Below are 21,768 nucleotides of genomic sequence, written 5' to 3'. Positions count from 1 at the left end.
AGTTGAAAATAAATAAATGCCTCAGGGGGTGATATGAAACAAATACAGTATACTGTCACAATATGCCTTTTGGGGAGTGAGACAGTGTTGCAGTCCCTCATGTCACTTTAAGAGGGATGACATGCAAACAGGTCTTAAGGAGGACTTAACTTGATGAGTGAACTGCTTTAGACATAACAACCCTAATCTTATAAATATGTAACTATTTCTTAATCTTAAACCATATTTCTCTTATCCTAATTGGCAGGCTTTGGCGTTTCCTTCGAGGTGAAGGGATGTTCTGTTGTCATTTTCACATGCAAATACCCCCAAGGAGAGAAGGAAATAGAGGAAGTGCAGCTCTGCAGACAAAAGACGCCGCGGTACCGCTGTGATTTTGTATTAAATATTACAAAAAGTAATTTGTGGGAGCATAATTACAGATTCTCATTTTTTCACGACGCAACGAAGAAACATCTCATGGTGGCCATCAGAACTCTTCAGAAAGACAGTTGGAAATATCAGTGTCGTTTTCCTCCGAACACAACAAAAGTACTTGTGGAGGTGGTCATAGATGATGGTAAGAGACATTAAATTCATCATCTATACCACTAGTGGTTCCCAAAGCTCGAGATTCTCCCCGGGACCCAAACTAGTGAAAATAGCAGATCTTCTAGCTCACAACACGTCGCGATGCGACGTGTTGTAATCTTGTAGATCTGCTATTTTCAATACTTCTTGTAGATCTGCTATTTTCAATACTTTTTAAAAGTATTTTTTACCTGTAATTAATGGATCTTTTTTTATGGAATTCTTAAAAAAAAAAAAAAAAAAAAAAATTTAACTTTGAATTTGCATTGTTTTTTTTTAATCTTTTGAAATAATAATTAAAAACAAAATGCAGGAAACAAAGAACTAAAGGGGTAGCCTATTCACTCGATACCATAAAGATTGGACCGCAACCCACATATGGGTCCCGACCCACTGTTTGGGAATCAGTGATATAAACTTTTTCAAGAATCTTACTGAGCAATGATAACAGAATGGCACTTAATAACTGATTACATCAACATTTGTTTTACATCCAGTTGCTTTCATGTTGATCACACAGATTGTGTTGGATATAAAATAAGCAACATTGTAAATTAAAGTATGTCCCCTTTTTTCATTCACAGAGGACAAAACCTGCCCAGCACCAATCAAATCAAATAAAATTGCCCAGACGGGAAATAAAACCACCATTACCTGCCGTTATCCAGATGGCTTTAAGAACGGCATCAAGTACATCTGTAAAGGAGACCATGTAGAGAATTGTACACACATAAAAGACCAGAGATTCTCTCTATCAAGTGAAAATAATGTCCTGAATGTCGGCATCAGTAAAGTGAATCAGAAGGACAAGGGGTTGTACTGGTGTGGGGTACAGGTGACTGACAACTACAACTACAGCATACTAATAGGAAATTACATCCATCTACAAAGTAAGCAGCAAAACTTGTACCATTTTAGCTCTGATTTATTTGGACACAGTGACAGGCGTCATGAAACTGAGTGACAAAATCTGGGGGCGGTCGGGTGGATGGCACAAAATCCAACTGCAAAGTGAGCAAACCGTTGTCATAGTGGTTGGAGGAACTCCTAAGTTCACCCACTAATAATAAAATGTGTTTATTAAGTATCCAATTACCCCCTACCAGTTCATCATTCATCTAAACACTAGCGTCCCTATTCTGGGGGTGAACATTCAGCAAAAGAAAAAACTGATCAGAAAACATAGTACTGAGTCAGTACCATGACGAATGGGAGTCCAGGACAGTCTATGATGTCAGTACTGGCCTGGACTCCATATTTAGCATGCTTGAAACACAACTCCATATATGGGCACAAAAGGGACACAGATAGACAAATACAGAAATCTCCATATACAGTATGGGCATAGAAGGGTCACAGACAGACAGATGGGTACAACGGGTAATGATGCATAACCAGGTGGGGCATGCATTTCCAACTTGCATTGTTCCCGAGTAGGCCGGATCACCGGTCTATGTAAAAGCCTAGAAATGTGTTTATGTAAATAATATTATGACAATTTTTTAAATAAAAAACATAAAATGGCATAACATTATGATAATTTACAAGACTTTATGTTAATAACCATGTATCTCTCTTTCTATCCATCTATCTACTTGTCTAGCTTATAAATCAAGCTTTGAAAAGTCATCTGACTTGGGACATGATTTAGATTTCTGGTGTAAATATGGAAATGACATAAAGGTGCGGAGATTCATCTGTAAAGGAGAAGATGCATTCAGCTGTCACCGTGTCTTAAACACCACAGAACATGACAACGTAACAACGCATGTCAACATGACCAGTGGGAGGTTCTCAATGGTGGATGATCTTTCAAATAGGAAAATAACATTCAATATCAGCGATGTGAGAGTGGAGGATGCTGGAACATATTGGTGTGGCGGGGAGGATTCTGAAGGAACACCTGCAGTCTTCTACAAAAGATTTCAGCTTACTGTAAAAGGTATGTTATCACAATGTGTACCTGCATCAGTGGTGTCCAGTCAAGGTTCAAGGGGTCCGGTGATTATAATAATATGCACATACTGTATACTGTACAATACAGCTTGTAGCAACATTGCAGACAGCGAAATCATTTACTTTGAGCTTCCTCAACATGACGGATAACAATACAAATAAAATATTATAAGATAAAATAGTAGGTAAAATAGAAATAAACTGGTGGGAGAGCTGACAACGAAGGGACACTCACATATTTCTGTTGAGGCTTCATAAGAATTGAACTATGCTTTCATGAGGCCAAGTCCCTGGTCAGTACTAAAACATCCTGATGGGCTGCACTAGCAATTTCACAGTCGTAGGTGAATAGTCAGGGTGAAATAGAGTTTTAGTTTGACATCACAAGCAGTTCACACACTGAATACGATCATGTGGCCTTGTTTTTTTTTTTACAAAACTGAACATGTATTGTATAATGGTGCATGTATATATAACCTTTTTCCAAAGTGCTTTGGAAATCCCTAGATAAAACAAGTTAAATTATGATGTCCCTGCCCCAAGATGGAGACCTTCCATTGTTCCAAAGTTCTACAGATCTATAAGCTTATCAGTGTACAGATTTGGTGTTGACAGGAAAAAGGAGGGGGCTAAGTACAGACCCTTTGGTGACGCCGGTTAACAAAGCATATAGAGGGGGCGTTCTGAAATTAGCAGCACCTTTTTGTACATGTTGGAGTTTAAAGCATCATGCTTGTAGCCTACTGAGAGCAAGTCATAACATTTGATGCAAACTGCTGAAACAGTGGGCCAACAGGTGTTATCTCTGCTCTCATCCGCTGCTATTTTTCACCACAACTACATCCTCCATCGCACAGTGCCAAGCAATGTTTATGCATATAGTAGTAGTAGTCAGGTCAAGTCTGGTTATTTAGCACACTTAGTACATGTAAGTGCTGTACAATAAATACACGTTCAATTAGTAAAACTACAAAGAAAACGAGAAAAGAGTAAAATTATGTTATTACTACTACTACTAGTAGTATATTCCAATATTCAAAATATACTTTATTTCCTTTAAATGCATTTTAACTTCCCCTTCAGCTTACTGATCATTCCCACCAACTGGTTAATGAAAATCTGCCCATTCGATTACAATACTAAAGGCAATGCAGAGCAATTCATGAAAAAGCAGTTTATTTAAAAATGTTCATATCTGTGGTTTGTGTTTTCAGGTAATCCGACTGTGGCTTTATGGCAGACCGTTGCCATAGTAGCCGTCTCTGCCAGTTTACTGCTGTTGCTTGTGGTCGCTGTGACACACGTCTGCAAACGTAAGAGTTTCCGCATGCGTGCACGCACGCACACACTCACACACGCAAAACACATACTCAAGCACCCTCGATTACATTTTTTATACAGTTCTGTCATTCCTAAAACACAGAACACGTAGCTATAACTATATAGCACCTCAGCAGTTCTTCAGTGGTTCTTTAGGATGGTTGTGGTCCTTTAAAGAAGGTGCAGGCCAAGGCTGCAAAAAGTTGACAAGTCCACCAATGCAGGTGTTTGTATTTTACCTCCAAACATGCAGAATTATTCACAGTGCAGGCCCGGGCAAAAATACTGGACTGGCCAAAACAAAGCTCCAAATAATAGAATTTAGGAATATACACTTGACAGCTAAATAAATGAAACAAACCAGGACCTTAAGAAACTATAACAAGGAAAACGTTCTACAAAGACCCTGGTAGCTCTCCCCTGGATGTTGTCACGGCTAGCCTCAAGCCAAACTGAAGTCACTGAACCAGTATCCTCACCTGTAGCATGCCTTTTAAGCAGGTGAGGCAAACCATCACATGACCACTAATTGGTAACTATAAAACTCAAACAAGGCTAACTAAGGCCCATGATATATTTTACACAATTAAGTCCTAATGAAGTAAGTTAAATATGTTCATTACAATGTTTCCCAGGCGCCAGTTTAGTCATAGATTATTAACTAAAGCCAAAACATAATACCAACATACACCCCTCCTCCTCTACAGTGCTTGGCCCATTCCAATCAACTGGATTGCCAGCACTGCCGAGGAGAGACAGGTGACCCCACAAACAATTCCACTTCCCCACACAGTGTCAATCAATAAACATTTAAAAAACCCTTTCAGTCATTGAGTGTCAGACATATACATATAAGGACACTACTAAATACTGTTCCCAGCCGGCTTGCTGGTAAATGCATTGGGAAGCAGCTGTGCAGTGTGTGTGCAAAGTTCCCTATTAATGTCTATAGGGCAGCTTGCCCTGTGACAGTAATAGCACCAAAAACGGTTCTCCTATGATTACGAGCCAAATAACCGCTTTTTGTGCTGTATAGCACCATTTGAGTTTTGTGTGTATGCCAATTGTTTTCTCCCTTTTCTTCTCTTCCCTTCCCTTCTCTTCCCTGTCTCTCTCTCTCTCTCTCTCTCTCTCTCTCTCTCTCTCTCTCTCTCTCTCTCTCTCTCTCTCTCTCTCTCACTCTCTCTCACACACACACACTCATGTGTTGTTCATGTGTTGTGTTGTGTTTTCTGTTCCAGGAGTTGCAGCTTCAAAAAACACAAAGAACACAGCAGCCAGGGTGAACCAGGAGGTGTGTGTGTGTGTGTGTGTGTGTGTGTGTGTGTGTGTGTGTGTGTGTGTGTGTGTGTGTGTGTGTGTGTGTGTGTGTGTGTGCGCGTGCGTGCGTGCGTGCGTGCTTGCGTGTAAATGTATTTGTAAATGTGTGTATTTACTATTTAATTGTGACACCAACCTAGGACTACGATGTGTACAGTTAGTCTAGTGACAGACTGGCAAGGTTGGCAAATGCCATAAGAACCGCTTCAGAATGCATCATTACACCCATCTTGTAAGAAAAGAAAAGAAAAGAAAAGAAAAGAAAAGAAAAGAAAAGAAAGGAAAAGAAAAGAAAAGAAAAGAAAAGAAAAGAAAAGAAAAGAAAGAAAAAAAGAAATGTTGTGGGTTCGAATCCACCTGCATCTGGTTTTGTCAAGCGTCTATAGTAGACTCTATATACGAACACAATTGGCCCGTGTTTGGGGGAGGGAAGCCGGGCAGGGGGGGTGATAATTGTCATTGCACGTATTCCTACGGGCTGGGGTGGCACCTGTCAGCAGGTAGTGTTAGGCGGGAGGAGTCGGACGAAGGCCCTACCTCCCGGTGGGGGCTCCTCACTGGCAGGTGAGTCAGTAGGATAACAGCAGTGACTGACAACACACAAAACAATGTGTGTGGGGAGGAATCAATTGGCATAACGACAATTTTTTTCCCCCAAAACATTTGCAACCAAGTTTGGATCCCATTCCATCGCCCCTAGTCAGACCTGTGTTTTGAACATTGAAGATGTCACATCCTGTCAAGTCATGATGTTCAGACAAGATGACTGAATTTCGTATTCATCAATCCTTCTTCCTCAGAGCCTTCATGAGTATGAGGAGATACCGCTGCGCCCCATATCAACCGACGCAGGAACAGCATCCCCGATTGCCTCTGTTTCCATCACAGCCACATCTCCCACAAACCAGTGTGGCGTTCTCCACTACAGCACCATGGCTTTTCAACACATCTCTGATGAAGCGAGACAAGGCACTGATGCAGACTTTTCTGCAGTCAACGTCAACCAAAGCCCAACATACTCTGCTTCCAGTTCCCCCCCCAGATTTGAGGACCCTCTGAATTCTACTGTGCCGTCAACGACTAACTATGTGGTGAACATCACTGTCTCTGTCAAACACACACCTGAGTTCAGCTGAGGCGAGAGACACGTGAGAGAGTGTTGTATATTTTTTAAACCTTATATATTGTAATTATTAACCTAGGAGACACAAGGTCCAAAAAGGTCCAGCCCACTGTTTCCACCCTCTCCTTCCTGCTACACACAGTTGTAAATCAAATCAACAGCTGATCAAAGGACTCAAGTGTGATATATCGCTTCGTCTAGGTAGAGTCTCACGTTTCTAGGGCTGACAGGACCTGCCTCTTTTTGACACACCTTCAAGTATGAGCTACAGAATTGTAACCTGACTGTGCTACTACTCTGGGGCCGGCGGGCTGCCGGCCGCAGGAGGGTCTGTGGAACGCTGTTGATACTTTGTTTTTACCAAATAAATTGACTGAGAGTTATCTGTCTGGACGTTTCAACTTTTCTTCAAACAAGGCCTCAGAATCTTTTCACAGAACTCCGAACATTTACTACAAGAGAGAGAGAGAGAGAGAGAGAGAGAGAGAGAGAGAGAGAGAGAGAGAGAGAGAGAGAGAGAGAGAGAGATGTTAATGTTCTCTCTGTTTCCTGTCTCTCTAGTAGTCTACACTGTATCTGTCAATGAAGACTCAGCAAAAGTCCCTAAAAATAACCAAGAAATAAAAGTGCTGCAGCCACAGTTCTCACTGAGTTCTCGCATTACTCCTATACTAGATCACTTGATTGGCTCCCGATTCAATACATACTGTAGGCCTAATTGATTTCAAATTAGTAATTATTGTTTAGAAGTTTTCAATGGTTTGGATCCTAAATACATCTCTGACCTGCGCGCTCCCTATAAACCATTCAGACCTCTCATATCATCAGACACTGGTCTCCTAACTGTACCCAGACTAAAAATCCAAATCTGGCATTGGGTGCATTTAGTCACTATGATCCTATACTCTCTGGATCATAGTGTACAATAAGCATAGTATTCAATTCAATTCAATCTTTATTTCAGACTCAGGGTCCATATAGCAAAACATGACAATCACACAGTAAAAGCAATAAAAAAATAAAAAGAAATAAAAAAACACATAAAAACAGTCGAACTACAGCTTTTCAAAGTCCGTAGAGGCTGTTACGCCAATGTTTCCATATCGTGGAAGAGTACCGAGTAGAACTTTTGACAGGGTTAATTAAAATCTTAATAACATGATTGTCAGACTTTTCAAGACGACATATGAATTTGTACATTAAATTTCTTAACAGGGCTTGACAGGTAGGTACCCCCAGGTTTACAAACAGCTGGCTGGCACTGTGCCATCTTGGTACCCTCACCAGCAACCGTAGAGCATCATTATATGCTACTTTTAGTTTTCGCATGCTGCTAGCTTTGTAGTTACTCCATAAGTGAGCCGTATACAATGGTGTACAGAATGCTTTAAAGAGTGATACCTTGACATGTACAGAGCATTTGTGAAATTTCCGCATTAGTATGTTTGCCTGGGCATACAATTTGCATCTTTGTCTATGGATGTCTTTGTCATCAGAGAGATCATCAGATGTACAGTGTCCTAGGTACTTAATCTCACTGCACACAAGTAGTATGTTGCTACTGAGAATAAAATTAGGAAATACTGCCTTTTTATCATCTTTACTTCGCACAATCATGATGCTACTCTTCTTGGCATTATATTTAATATTAAAATCAATGCCATACTGGGAGCAAACCCTGAGAAGCTGTTGTAAGCCTGCACTGTACGGGGAAAAGATAATCAAATCATCTGCATACATAAGGTGGTTGACTACAGAGTCACCTATGACACATCCAGTTTTACACTGGTTCAGTTTCCTAGACAGCCCATCCATGTATAAATTAAATAATAGAGGAGATAAAATCCCCCCTTGCTTAACACCATTACCAACATAGAAATGTTCGGACACAGTATTTCCCCACTTCACCTGCATAGTCTGATGTGCATACCAAAAGGCTAGTATCCTTATAATGTACTTGGGTACCCCTCTTTGGCACATTTTGTCAAATAACTTGAAATGATTCAACCGGTCAAATGCCCTAGAAGCATCAATAAAACACAGAAACATGGTGGAATTCTGGCTTCTATATTTTGCAATAATGTCCTTTAAAGCAAAAATACACATATCAGTGCCATGTTTCCTTTTAAATCCAAACTGGTTGTCAGCTGTGGTAATATACCTATCCAGTCTGTCCAACAGGATTTTCTCCAATACTTTGGAGAGTATACTAGCTAAAGCAATGGGTCTGTAATTATCAATGCTATTTATTTTCCCAGCTTTGTCCTTAATAACTGGCACAAGTAGTACCGCTAACATGGAATCTGGTAAGATACCATGGTTAAGGAAACCAGTAATACATAGAGCAAGCATAGGAGCAAGCTTCAGACTGGCATTTTTTAAGTGTTCAGCTGAGATGTGATCCGGGCCACAAGCTTTGTTATTTTCTAGCTTCATTATAGTGTTATAGACTTCCTCAGCTCTAACTGTCACATTTTCATTGGGGTCAACCTTCTCCACCAGAAAAGAGTCACTCTTAACACAGTTGAACAGCTCATAATAGTGTTGCCGCCACAGTTCTGCAATGTTGCCAGACCCACACACACCTTCAATGGATGACGGTAAGGGAGTTTTACTACTGTTTAAGGTTTTGACCTCTTGCCAGAAATCAAAACAGCTGTTGTTGCGCAGCTTTTTGGCAAGTGAGTCAGCCCTCATTGTGTCCTCATTTTTTTTGATGAATCGGACAGCATACTTGTATTTGGCGTTAGTGGCCTGTTTCTGTTCAAACACAGACCCCTGTCTTGGCCTACCTGATTCTGACCATACTTTAAAAGCATCTCTAGCAGCAGTGTGTAGCTCAGTCACATATTCATTCCAACCTGGTTTTATACTGAACTCCTTTTTCTTATCCTTGTAAAGACCCTTACTTGAGGCATTTAAAATGCTAATGATAACATCATACTGTAGGTAGAACATAAATCTCTACAATGATGCACATTTTTACAGTTGATGTCACTGCACTGCATGGCTTCTCTAGGAAGTCTAACAGAGTCTAATGATTTGTCTGTGAGTGAGGTATAGTGATTAATATCCTTCTCACTTAGCTTAGTCCAATCCAGCCTCCCTGTGTATGTTTTACTGTTATCCACAGCTATAGCTGGGATATTTTCAACATTTAGGGTCATTATAATCGGGATATGATCTGTGGTGGCCAGATCATAGCAGATAGTTATGTTATCAACAGAAGCATGTGCATCAGCTGTGCATATACAATGGTCGAGCCATGACACTGTATGCCATGCTTCACTAATATATGTATAGCTTTTCTCAGGTAATAGTGATTTACTTGTCAATATGAGATTATTATCATTACAATATTGCAGTAAACATTTTCCAAACAGAGATTTGTCATCCGATATATCAGCATTCAGGTCACCAATGATATAGACACTGGTTGTGGCATTGTCCTTGATGAATGCATTAATAAATGCCAATCTATTGCGATATTCGTCTTCATTTTGATATGATTCATAAGGTGTGTATATATTTACAATAATAAATGACCTATTTTCATACTTGATCTCTATACCAATGGCCCAGTTTACCTCTAGTCTAATCACTGTAACCAGAGGATCATATTTACTGTTCCAGAGAATCGCCACACCACCTGGTATTCTACCATGAGCTATTCTATCACAGAGGTCAGTAGTAGACTCTCCAACTCCATGAAAGTTAGCATGCAGTGAATTCAGCTTTTCTAGGTCTTGTTTAGGTAACCATGTCTCTTGTAAGCACAGAATGTCAAGTATCTTGCTTATCACCTGAGATCTGCTAAAACTGTATTATCTTTTAAATGCAGGTTTAAGACCTTCCTGTTTTCTCAGGCATTTACTGTACAGTAGTTTAGTCAATCTTTGTGTGTGTGTGTGTGTGTGTGTGCGTGCGTGCGTGCGTGCGTGCGTGCGTGCGTGCGTGCGTGCGTGCGTGCGTGCGGTAGGGTCGGCTGCCACTGATGTAATTTACAGAACACACACTTGACAAGATTTGTGTGTAGTAGGAGTGATTACTGTAATGTGTATGCTTTTGCATAATATTTTATATAGGGATTACCTATGATTTATATTTCTATACAGGACAGGATTAGTGTAAGTATGTGTATATTATTATTTTCTCAATAGTTTTTTTATATCCTTAGCTTTTTGCTTTTTTTTGCTTATTTCTTTATTTTGTATGAAATGTGCAATATAAATAAAATTGGATAGACTTGACTTCTCTCTGACTACACAACACTACAATGTAAGAGTTAAGGCCAGTCCACACCAATTCAACTCTTTTAGTAGGGGGCACTAAGTGAAAAATCGTTACGCGGCGGATAAAAGCATGAAATTTGATACAGATATCCCTTGGGTCATCCTAAAACATCCTAGAAGGGGTGCCCAAAAAAATCTTAAACAGGAAGTGAGTTATGGACAAAATCCAAAATGGCCACCTAAACTGTTGACCGTTGACTCAAAAGACACCACAATAATCTCCAAAAAGCATAAAATGTGGCACACATGTCCCTTAGGTCATCCTAAGACATCCTAGAAGAGGTGCCCAAAAAAATCTGAAACAGGAAGTGAGTTATTGACCAAATTGAAAATGGCCGCCTAGTGTTGTCGATTGACTCAAAAAACAACTAAAGAATCTCCAAAAAGTATAAAATGTGTCACACATGTCCCTTGGGTCATCCTAAGACATCCTAGAAGGGGTGCCCAAAAAAGTCTTCAACAGGAAGTGAGTTATTGACTAAATTGAAAATGGCCGCCTACAGTGTTGGCGATTGACTCAAAAAGCCTATAGAATCTCCAAAAAGCATACAATTTGGCACATATGTCCCTTGGGTCATCCTAACACATCCTAGAAATTGAAAATGGCCGCCTACAGTGTTGAAAGATGATGCAAGATACCTAAAGAATCTCATAAAAGCATGAAATGTGGTACAAATGTCCCTTGGGTGATCTGAACGCATCCTACAAGGGGTGCCCAAAAAGGTTTTAAACAGGAAGTGACCGCCTAAAGCAGTTGACACAAAAGAAAACATAAAGGGACGTCATAAAAGTGTATAATTTGGTATGTATATTGAGTGCTTCTTAATATATCCTAGAAGGGGTTATTTATTTGTTTGTTTGCTTGTTCATTAAACTTTTTAGGAAGGGACCATGTTGAAGAAATTCTAAATGGCTGTTTAAACAGTTGACCACGGCAGTCTGCATATTATGCAGACTCAATACGACCGGTTATGCAGTGCATAACCTGCCGTATTTTGTAGTCTACCTTCTGTTTTCATTTCTACATCACTTATTTATTTTACTTTCTGCATTATTTTTTTATTGTACTCTTTGAATCTTCTTTATTTATCTAACTCTCTGCATATTCTTATTTATTTTACTCTGCATCTTATTTATTTTGCACTCTACATCTTCTTGCTTGTTTTACACTCTATCTTCTCATGTATTTTCTTCTTGATCATTACTGTTTTTTTGTGATTAGTGTTTAGTAACTACATGTATTCATGTGTGCCATTTCGCAATTACCAGCACATTGGCATAATGCTCTGCAAGGTAACCCAGCATCCCGGCATCTACACTTTCTCGAACAGAAGGGCTCAGCTTTGCAGCCACACTTGAGTTCTCTACAAACTTAAGCAGCCTCTGGCAAGAGTGTCCATAAAGGTGTCCACGAATCAGCGACTTTAATCCATCCATATTTGTCAGGAGATGGTAGAGATTGCATAGCTTTCAGGCTTCTGGACCAAATGCCAGATTGGCTGCTCGATTTGAATATTGTAGCAGTGCAGCCCGTGTGGGAGGAGTGTTTTCCATTGAGAGACTATTAAAACTTTTTTTGGCACCCCTTAGGGTGCATTCAGATCACCCAAGGGACATTTGTACCAAATTTCATGCTTTTATGAGATTATTTTTTATGAGTGTCTTTTGCATCATCTGTCAACACTGTACACGGCCATTTTCAATTTAGTCAATAACTCACTTCCTGTTTCAGATCATTTCAGGCACCCCTTCTAGGATGTCTTAGGATGACCCAAGGGACATGTATGCCAAATTGTATGCTTTTATGAGATTCTTTAGTTGTCTTTTGAGTCAATCGACAACACTGTAGGCGGTCATTTTCAATTTTGTCAATGACTCACTTCCGGTTTAAGATTTTTTTGGGCACCCCTTCTGGGATGTCTTGGGATGACCCAAGGGACATGTATGCCAAATTGTATGCTTTTATGAGATTCTTTAGTTGTCTTTTGAGTCAATAGATAACACTGTAGGCGGCCATTTTCAATTTTGTCAATAACTCAGTTCCTGCTTAAGATTTTTTTGGGCACCCCTTCAAGGATGTCTTAGGATGACCAAAAGGACATGTGTGCCAAATTGTATGCTTTTATGAGATTCTTTAGTTGTCTTTTGAGTCAATCGACAACACTAGGCGGCCATTTTCAATTTAGTCAATAACTCACTTCCTGTTTCAAATTCCTTTGGGCACCCCTTCTAGGATGTCTTAGGATGACCCAAGGGACATACGTGCCAAATGTTATGCTTTTTGAAGATTCTTTTGGTGTCTTTTGAGTCAACGGTCAACAGTTTAGGTGGCCATTTTGAATTTTGTCCATAACTCACTTCCTGTTTAAGATTTTTTTGGGCACCCCTTCTAGGATGTTTTAGGATGACCCAAGGGACATCTGTATCAAATTTCATGCTTTTATCCGCCGCGTAACGATTTGGCCATATTTGGTGGTTAGTACCCCCTACTATTTGCAACTCCTTGCAACATGCAACTACTTGCCACTACTATTACCCTAATGGCAGTTGCAAGTAGTTGAATTGGTGTGGACTTAAAACTGTTTTGTTGCAAGGAGTCTGGCCTTTATGCGTGCGTATGTGAATGTCTTGTCGAGGAACTCCAAATATTCGACAGACAGACAGACAGACAGACAGACAGACAGAAAGACAAACAGACAGACAGACAAACAGGGGGGAATTCAGGTGTCATAGCAGCAATAGCAGTGAATGAACCATTGACAACCATGACAGGAATGAGTAAGAGTACAGAACCAAATCAAGATAGATGAGAAACAATAAAATAAAATGACAATTAGGTTCTGTCACTAGGCATCTGCACTGGCTCTCTGAATGAATGGGTGAAGCTTTTTCTCCACGGTGCGGAGAACACCACCTTTTGTGTAAAATCCATTTTGTATTTTTGGGCATAAAATATAATTATTCCCATGGACGGAGAAACTTAGCATCAACAATAGCATTACAGCTACGGGTGTATTTATTATCTTAAAAATATATAGATTAAATGAATAAATACATAAATGAATACAACTTTTATTTAAAACAAAACAAATAATCAAACTAACAAAAATGTCACTACTGAAGTCTCTGTTGCTATAGGATGAATCAGGCAGGCCAGGTTATGTTGGAGGTTAGGGAGGAGAGATTTAATGATAGAATGATATATAGATTGTATAAACATTTTATTTCAAATTGTATTTACTTACCTTGCAACATAAATTTACAATATACTGTACCTACTAGAAGTCAGAAGACCCACAGGTGTGTGGGTTTTTTGTTGTTGTTGAAACATGGCAGGCACTGTTGTAGTTGAAAAATAGTCAGTGTACCACATTTATTTTCTTTTTCATTTTCTTTCTTTTTTCCCTATTCCTTTTCTCCATTTAGATATATGTTTTATTATAAATGGAAATGATGACCTCTTCCTTTTCTTTTTTATTGTGTTTTCAGAGACAAAACACCAAAAAAAGGAATGGAAAAAAACAAAAGTACTGTTGGTTAGTTTTTCTTCTTCTTTTTTTGAGGAAGGAAGTGGTTAGGTTTATGTAAAACAGGATATCAGGAAGCAGGACACTGATACAACAGCTGGAGCAAAGCAGTGGAACACAGTCTAACAACAGTCTGCCAACATGAGATTGCTGCTGTTCATCACTCTGTACACAATGACAGGTAAATACCTATTCTCACTTTACTAAGAATTGTATTTCACTAAACACAACACATATGTACTATTTTTTTTTTTTTGCATTTCATCACCTACTTAAAATAATTACTAAATTATGGAAAGCTTTACTGGGTACTTGATTATGATTGAAAATCATACACAATGCATCTTGATTTGCATTTGTTTCGTTTATCTAATTTCTTCGCTTTAATAAACTGTATTTAATTCTCAAATGTTAAAATATTCTAAAAAGAAGAAGAGGGAAAGTAATGTATTGTAATTTTGATTATTCATTACTCACATTATTACTTGAACTGAACTTCAAATTTGGTACGAGATATTGTTTAATTGACGTTGATAGTTTGACATTTGTAGGCCTAATACTGTACAGTTGTTGCTGAGTCAAGCAGCAGCAGAAAGGAGAGCACGGCGAAAAGCACCTCAATCAGCGTCAGCAGGCGATAGATAGCATCGCATTCAAGTGCAATCACTGCCAGAGAGACTGTCATTCACGAGTGGGACTGTACAGCCACACTAAGCACTGCTCCCTCAGCACCACCTGATCTAATCCAAGTGTGCTTGTGCCATGGTCTCTCGAGATTGACGGCCGCTACTAGGCTACTAGGTTTATTATGTTCTGAGTAAAGTCAATAGTCTCAATGATGGATGTCTGTAGTTAATGATAAATGGCTCATGGTGATGTGAAACAAAATAGGATAGTGGTAGCCTATAACGCATTCTACTGTGACCTTCTCAAGCCTTCATGTCACTTCACTGTTGAACAGGGATGACATGTAAGGCAACTAAGGCCGGGCAAGGCAGTTTTATTTGTATAGCACAAAGGCAATTCAATTTGCTTTACACAGAACATCAAGCAAAGGAAACCTAATTATAAAATGACATTAGGATGCACAAAACAAAAAAATAAAGAATTGTGAGTAAACAGGTTCTCGTGTGTCAGGTTATATAGCCTATACTGTAGCTTTCAAACGTATCGTGTTCAAACTGTTTTATTTAATAATTACAGTTTGTTCATTGTGTAGGCTTAGTGGATGTATTTTTGTTAAATACCTTAGCCTTCAAGTCAGGTGCAGTGCAGTGTATTATTGGCAAGTCCTTGGGGACACATGTTTAACATTTTCTTGTTAATTATTAGTTCTCTTGGAGGTATGGTCAGTGTCATTAATATAAATTAAATGTTGATGAGTTTATAGTGAACTACCCCTATCATTAGTTTGGTATCATCTTCTGGGCAACTAATCATTACTCCTAGTTGTGATGCAGGTGAGGTGTGAATGTAGTGCTATTAATTCACCAGGATAACAGGATATATTAAAAAAAGGATTGTCATGGGATTTACAAGCCTTATACGTGTATTATGATACATTATAAATGTGATAATGCATAGACCTTTTATGCGAGAACTTCTGGGAACTCAAATTATTATAGACCCAACCTTTAAGCAAAGTCTCAAATGTGTTTATTAACCATGAATAGGACACTGACTGCACCCCCTACTCTTCAGTCACTCTGGTTAACAGTATTATATACAATGCTAACAAATATTTATCTAAAGGCATCAAATGGCATACCTGGCATACCATCAAGAGCATTTACAAAGCTTAATGTTAATCAGCATGTCTCTTTGTTTCTTCCTATGTATCCTTCCTTCTATTTGTCCAGCTAATGCATCAACCTTGAAAAGGTCATCTGAGTTGGGACGTGTATCAGCCTTTAATAGGTCCTCTGAGTTGGGACGTCATTTTACATACTGGTGTAAATATCGAGATGACACAAAGGTACAGAGATTCATCTGTAAAGAAAAAGATCTATTCAACTGTCACCATGTTGTAAACACCACAAAACACACCAGTGGGAGGTTCTCAATGGTGGATGATCTTGGGAAGAAAAAAATAACGGTCAATATCAGCAATGTGAGAGCGGAGGATGCTGGAACATATTGGTGTGGCGGGGAGGATTCTGAGGGAACACAGGTATTCTACAACAGGCTTCAGCTGACTGTTATCTCCTCAGGTATGTGATCACAATATGTACGTATCACTGGTCAACGTTCAAGACATGAGCATCGTTAGGGGTGGGCGTATATAGCAATAGGACATTTTGGTAGAGATTTTGGGTGTGTACTTACCTTGTCATGGTGTAACTAGTCAAATTGGTGACATAATTGCTATGTTACAGTTGATTAGAAATTAATAATCCAAAAATAGCTCCTCATTGTGCCGTGAAACAGCTCTCAAAGTCACTCTTTTTGTGCGCAACCAAACAAAGCTGATTCTGACAAGATATAACATCACAAACCCAGTACGGTGTTTGTTTTTAATACAAATATCGACTTTGATTTTGCCATTTGGTGTGGAAGAAGGAAGGAAGAAGACCCAGAATGCAAAGACTGATTTTTCTCAAACTGTAATCTTATAGGGCATAGCAGTGGCAGCCATTTTGTGGTACCACAGATAGAAAACCCATACATTTGTCCCATAGAGATTTCGAAAATATTTATATAAATTATTTTAAGCCTGGACCCAAGCCATCCAGGCTCCTGGTGAATAATGACCGCAAAAAAAGGGTATTTATTAAATAAAATAATATAATTAAATATCCAAATCTTTTTCGACACAGAATCAAATATTTTATGGTCATGATTCACCAGGAGCCTGGATGGCTTGGTTCCATGCAGGCTTAAAATTCGGAAATCTCCATGTGAAAAATCTATGGGTTTTCTATCAGTGGCTCCACAAAATGGCCGCCACTGCTATGTATATAAATAGCACAGTCAAATGGCTGAGGTGGTGGTGGCAAAGTACTACAGTACATAATACTGAAAGAAATAGCAATCTCACATAAGTGCTTGCCCAGGAAAAACTTCCACTGAATATCTTCAAAAGATAGTATTTGTAATCCTATAGTAACATACTGAGGTGCTTCATGCCACAATGCAGTGATCACAAACTTCAAGTCAACCAAGTTGAATACAATTTCTACCATTTCCACACTTTCATATACTTTTGTCATCCTTGATGTGGAAACCCCCCACCACCTGGAAGTTGGAGCAGGTTAAAACAACAACTGCTGTTCGATCCATCAACCATTTTCATATCTGTGGTCATGTTTTCAGATGATCCGCCACAGCCACAGGCATCATCTGTTGGCATGGCTGTCGGTGTGTCTGTGGGTTTACTGCTGTTGCTTGTGGTCTCTGTGACACTCATCTGCAAACGTAAGCGTTTCCATCTCGCATGAATATATGCACGTATGCAAAACCACTGACTCAAACCACTTCTTTCTCTCTTTTTCTGTTAATCGGCCGACACTCCTTTAATCGTGTTTGATCATGCACTATATTTTAGTTCTATCATCATTATATTTATATTTATATACTACTACTACTATTATTTTATTTTTGTGTTCCAGGAGTTGTGGCTTCAAAGAACACGAAGAATGCAGCAGCTGCGATGAACAAGGTTTGTATGTACCGTGTGTGTGTGTGTGTGTGTGTGTGTGTGTGTGTGTGTGTGTGTGTGTGTGTGTGTCTGTGTGTGTGTGTGTGTGCGACTGTGCGTGCGTGCGTGCGTGCGTGCGTGCGTGCGTGCGTGCGTGCGTGCGTGCGTGCGTGCGTGCGTGCGTGCGTGTACATTGAAGCTGTTAAGTCAAATCGTGTTCTGCCTTGACGTGCCATTTCATGTCAAGTCATGCTGCTCAGACAAAATGTGTGAATGTATTATTCATTAATCCTTCTTCCTCAGAGCCTTCATGAGTATGAGGAGATACCGCAGCGCCCCCAAAAAGCAGACGCGGGAACAGCGTCCTCCATTGCCTCTGTTTACGTCACAGCTAAAGCTCCCACAAACCAGTCTGATGTTCCTCTCTACAGCACTGTCAGTTTTCAACACAGCTCTGATGAAGTAAGAGCAGGTTTTGATACAGAGTATTCTACAGTCAAGGTCAACCAAAGCCCAAGCTTCTCCGCTGCCAGTTCTCATCATGTGCAGACCCTCTGTAAAGTACAGTCAACAAGTAACTGTGTAGTGAACATCTGTCTCTGTCAAACCCACACATGAGTGCAGTCGAGGCTAACCACAGTGTGAAAGTGAATGAATATACAGTATCAGGAAAGTACTACAACAAGTTTAATGCACCTGTAGTAGTAGTCTGATGTCTTAGTTGGTACCATCATACAGAAACACAATGAATTCTACTATTAAGCTGACGATACACGGCCGATTAAAAATAATGAAGAATCTTTGACGGATACCTCATTTTAATGAACCATGTTCGGTCGTCCAAAGGTAGTTTAGGTGTTTAGTTTAGTTTTGCCTGATTTATTTTGAGAGTTGAGCTCTGTTAAGCGCTGTACAAACTCCTTCCGGCGACCAAACTTTTCTTCAGAAAGGGAGATATGAGATATGACTACAAATTGATGTCATTCCGAGCTTCGGAAGGGCGGTCCCAGAACCTTTCCTCGGAACCCATGCACCTCCAGATGTCCTGACTTTCCGAACTATAGTTCGGGAAGCCTTTCCAAACCGGGAGATTTTCCGACGTCGGAAGGAGTATGTATTGTGCTTTAGTCTGTTCATTCCCCAGGTGTTTCTTGTGGATCTAGTGTTCTTGTGCTTTCTGTCTACCGTTGTTTGCTTATTACCTGTCTTGTCTCCACCCTGATTATTGTTTAATTTGTGTCACCTGTGTCCTGTTTGCCCCAGCCCAGAGCCTTCTATTAGAGAGTTGTGCCAATGAGGGGTCAGAAACAGCGTCGGTCACGTGGTTCATGTAGCTGGAAATAGTGACAAGGAGCCGTCGACTTCAATGCATTCCATGAACTTCCGGTTTAGGGATTTGTCACTATTCGCCAATGTATGTGTATGTAGAAGACCTGGCCCGAAGAAGTGAACGGAGTTGGCGTAACTCTCTAATAGATGGCACATTTCCAGGCCAGGCCAGCAAATGTGTCGATGAAATTAAATTTGTCCCTGAGCAAGACTCTTAACCCCTAATTGCTCACAGGCCCTCATTGGAAACAAGACCGCAAGGACTTTCATAATAGGACCTGTTAAAGGAATTATCCTTATCCTTTATGCCTGTTTGATTTGTTGAGCGTTAGTCAGTTTGTCATTCTAGTGTGAATGTAGTGTTTAGCCTTCTGTATTACCAGTTTTAGTTCCTGTTTAAGTTTAGTCAGCCCTGTTTTTTGGGATACCTTTGTTGGTTATTAAACCTTTTGAATTGAACCTTGCCTGCCTGCTGGTCCTGCATTTGGTCCTACTCCACACTCCTACCCTGACAACTTGTTTATTTGCCTAAACATTATTCACATTCCTACATTCCTTCACCAACACTGGCTTATAAAAAAAACAGGAGTCTTGGTTTAAAAGGGAAATTGTAATATTTGGTCAGAATAGTTGAAACGTGTATATCAACAATTAGTTATTGCTTAAATGAAGTGGCTTATTAAAAATAAAAATAAAAACATATTCAAATGCCTACAGTCCAAACGCTGAGGCTTAGTTCAAAATTGGCGACTTTAATGCCAGGAGAAATTTTTAACATCCATATAATTTTGTTGACTTAAATTATTCTAATATTCTGCATTTATTAAATAGTAATAAAAAAAAACATTCCAATATTTAGCTAGTGTCCATGCTCTCTGCAAGGCCAACCACCTCTCCTCCACCTCCTCCCTGGAGACTGTTGTAGATAGAGGCCATGTCTGGGTTGCTGTGGATCTGGTTGGCAAAGTCGGCCATGCTGGGGCTCCGCTCCACCTCCGGCACGGCCAGCAGGGCGGCGACAGCGCGCATAGCTGAACGCCTCAACTCTTCCTGCTTCTCAAACTCCTGCTTCACTGAACCCGCCTTCACCTGAAGAGAAGGGGGGGGGGGTTTAGAAGTGTGTGTGTGTGTGTGTGTGTGTGTGTGTGTGTGTGTGTGTGTGTGTGTGTGTGTGTGTGTGTGTGTGTGTGTGTGTGTGTGTGTGTGTGTGTGTGTGTGTGTGTGTGTGTGTGTGTGTGTGTGTGTGTGTGTGAGAGTAATACCTTGGCAGTACAGGTAGCTCTGAGCGGTTCCACCAGCCGGTCTAGTCGCTGGAGAACAGAACCAGGACACAGAGACACCAGTCTAGCTAGCATCAGGAAGGTCAGCATCTACACACAAGAATGTGGATTCAGAATTAGGGGTAGGATAAAAAATATTGCGATATATCATAATGCTCCCTCTTATCTGATCTTATCATATCGATAGACTGATGATATTTTATTACAGCTTTATATATATTTTCCCTGTAATTTTAGTGAGGCAGATATAAAGTGTAGAAAGAAAGAAATGTGCATGTTTGACTCACTCTGATGTCATAGTGGTCTTTAAGGCCTTCTTCCACATGGTCCAGGAACAGCAGGATGTCCAGTCCATCCAGACAGTTGTCCAGCAGAGTGTACATGCACTCAAATGCTGCTTTACGCACGTCCAGACCATCATCCACTGTGTGCTTAAATGGACCCATCTCCACCTGTAACACACGCACACGCACACACACATGCACGCACAGGCATGCCCACGCACAAACACACACATGCACATGTGCGTGCGCAGACACACACAGATGCATAAATGTATAACCCAAAGACACGCTCATTCCTATTTGTGTGCAAATAAAAAGTGATCAATGGTCTGATTTTAGATATTTTTTGTTACAGTGTCCTGGTAGGATAGAAAACTAGCAGTACTAGAGGTCCTGGTAGGATAGAAAACCAGCAGTACCAGAGGTCCTGGTAGGATAGAAAACCAGCAGTACCAGAGGTCCTGGTAGGATAGAAAACCAGCAGTACCAGAAACTAATCTATCTTAGATGCTATCAGTTAATCAGACATGAAGCCTTTGCGGAATTCTTCCAACCAATCAGCTTACCTCTCTGATGAGGTCCTTCCTGACCCGGGTCTCCTTGTAGAGGTGAGGCAGCACTGTTGCTAAGAGACCACGGATCAGGGAGGGCTTATTATGGGCTGCTGAGTTGAACATCACCAAAGCAATGCGGCGCACGTTGATGTCATCATCTTTCAGCGTCTTCAGAAAGTCTCCTGTCATGCAGAGGGGAAATCCTTATTGTATGTGTAGAGAGAGAGTGTGTAGTGTGAGTGAGTACTGTGTACAATATATAGAAAATGTATTGTCATCGCAATATCATGTCGCAATATACTACATTTCAACAATCCCGGTATAAAAGTTGCTGTTGTTTGGATTAAAAGAAAATGTTTTAAGGGGAGCAAACTGTATTGCTAAATTGGTGGTATATATACATTGTCAATAACAGCTGTAGCCAGGTGCAATGATTTCACTAAAACCATGTTGTTGGAATGGAAATAAGCAGTAATTAATTTCATTTCTTTTTTCAGTATGTATTGTGTAAGTTGTGCATACAGTAAGCATACAGTAGGCTTTTCATTGTCTGGGTTCTATGTTAGCAAACCAAAG

At 40.0% G+C, this 21,768-nt stretch overlaps 2 protein-coding genes across 2 annotated transcripts in view; one reads left to right on the top strand and one right to left on the bottom strand.

Annotated features, from left to right (window-relative positions):
- Nucleotides 1–1,430: 1,430 nt before the first annotated feature.
- Nucleotides 1,431–6,666, top strand: LOC308082644 (uncharacterized protein). The gene is made up of 5 exons (XM_080424525.1): nucleotides 1,431–1,460; nucleotides 2,174–2,512; nucleotides 3,741–3,839; nucleotides 5,088–5,140; nucleotides 5,967–6,666. Exons 2-5 carry the CDS (start codon nucleotides 2,347–2,349, stop codon nucleotides 6,300–6,302), a joined length of 654 nt encoding a protein of 217 aa, XP_080280651.1. The 5' UTR covers nucleotides 1,431–1,460; nucleotides 2,174–2,346; the 3' UTR covers nucleotides 6,303–6,666.
- A 13,016-nt stretch (nucleotides 6,667–19,682) lies between these two features.
- Nucleotides 19,683–21,768, bottom strand: part of cand2 (cullin-associated and neddylation-dissociated 2 (putative)) — a 15,888-nt gene continuing 13,802 nt past the window's right edge. Inside the window, exons 21-24 of the mRNA XM_080424526.1 lie at nucleotides 21,205–21,374; nucleotides 20,642–20,806; nucleotides 20,337–20,444; nucleotides 19,683–20,163 (exon numbers count right to left, since the gene is read on the bottom strand). Coding sequence (XP_080280652.1) covers nucleotides 19,930–20,163; nucleotides 20,337–20,444; nucleotides 20,642–20,806; nucleotides 21,205–21,374 — 677 coding nt within the window. The 3' untranslated portion in view covers nucleotides 19,683–19,929. The remainder of the gene's footprint in view (nucleotides 20,164–20,336; nucleotides 20,445–20,641; nucleotides 20,807–21,204; nucleotides 21,375–21,768) is intronic.

Source organism: Gymnoscopelus braueri (assembly GCF_963280865.1).
Source record: "Gymnoscopelus braueri genome assembly, chromosome: 3".
Taxonomy (NCBI): Eukaryota; Metazoa; Chordata; class Actinopteri; order Myctophiformes; family Myctophidae; genus Gymnoscopelus; species Gymnoscopelus braueri.
The sequence above is the reverse complement of the archived record's forward strand: the minus strand, read 5'-3'. Positions and strand labels throughout refer to the sequence as shown.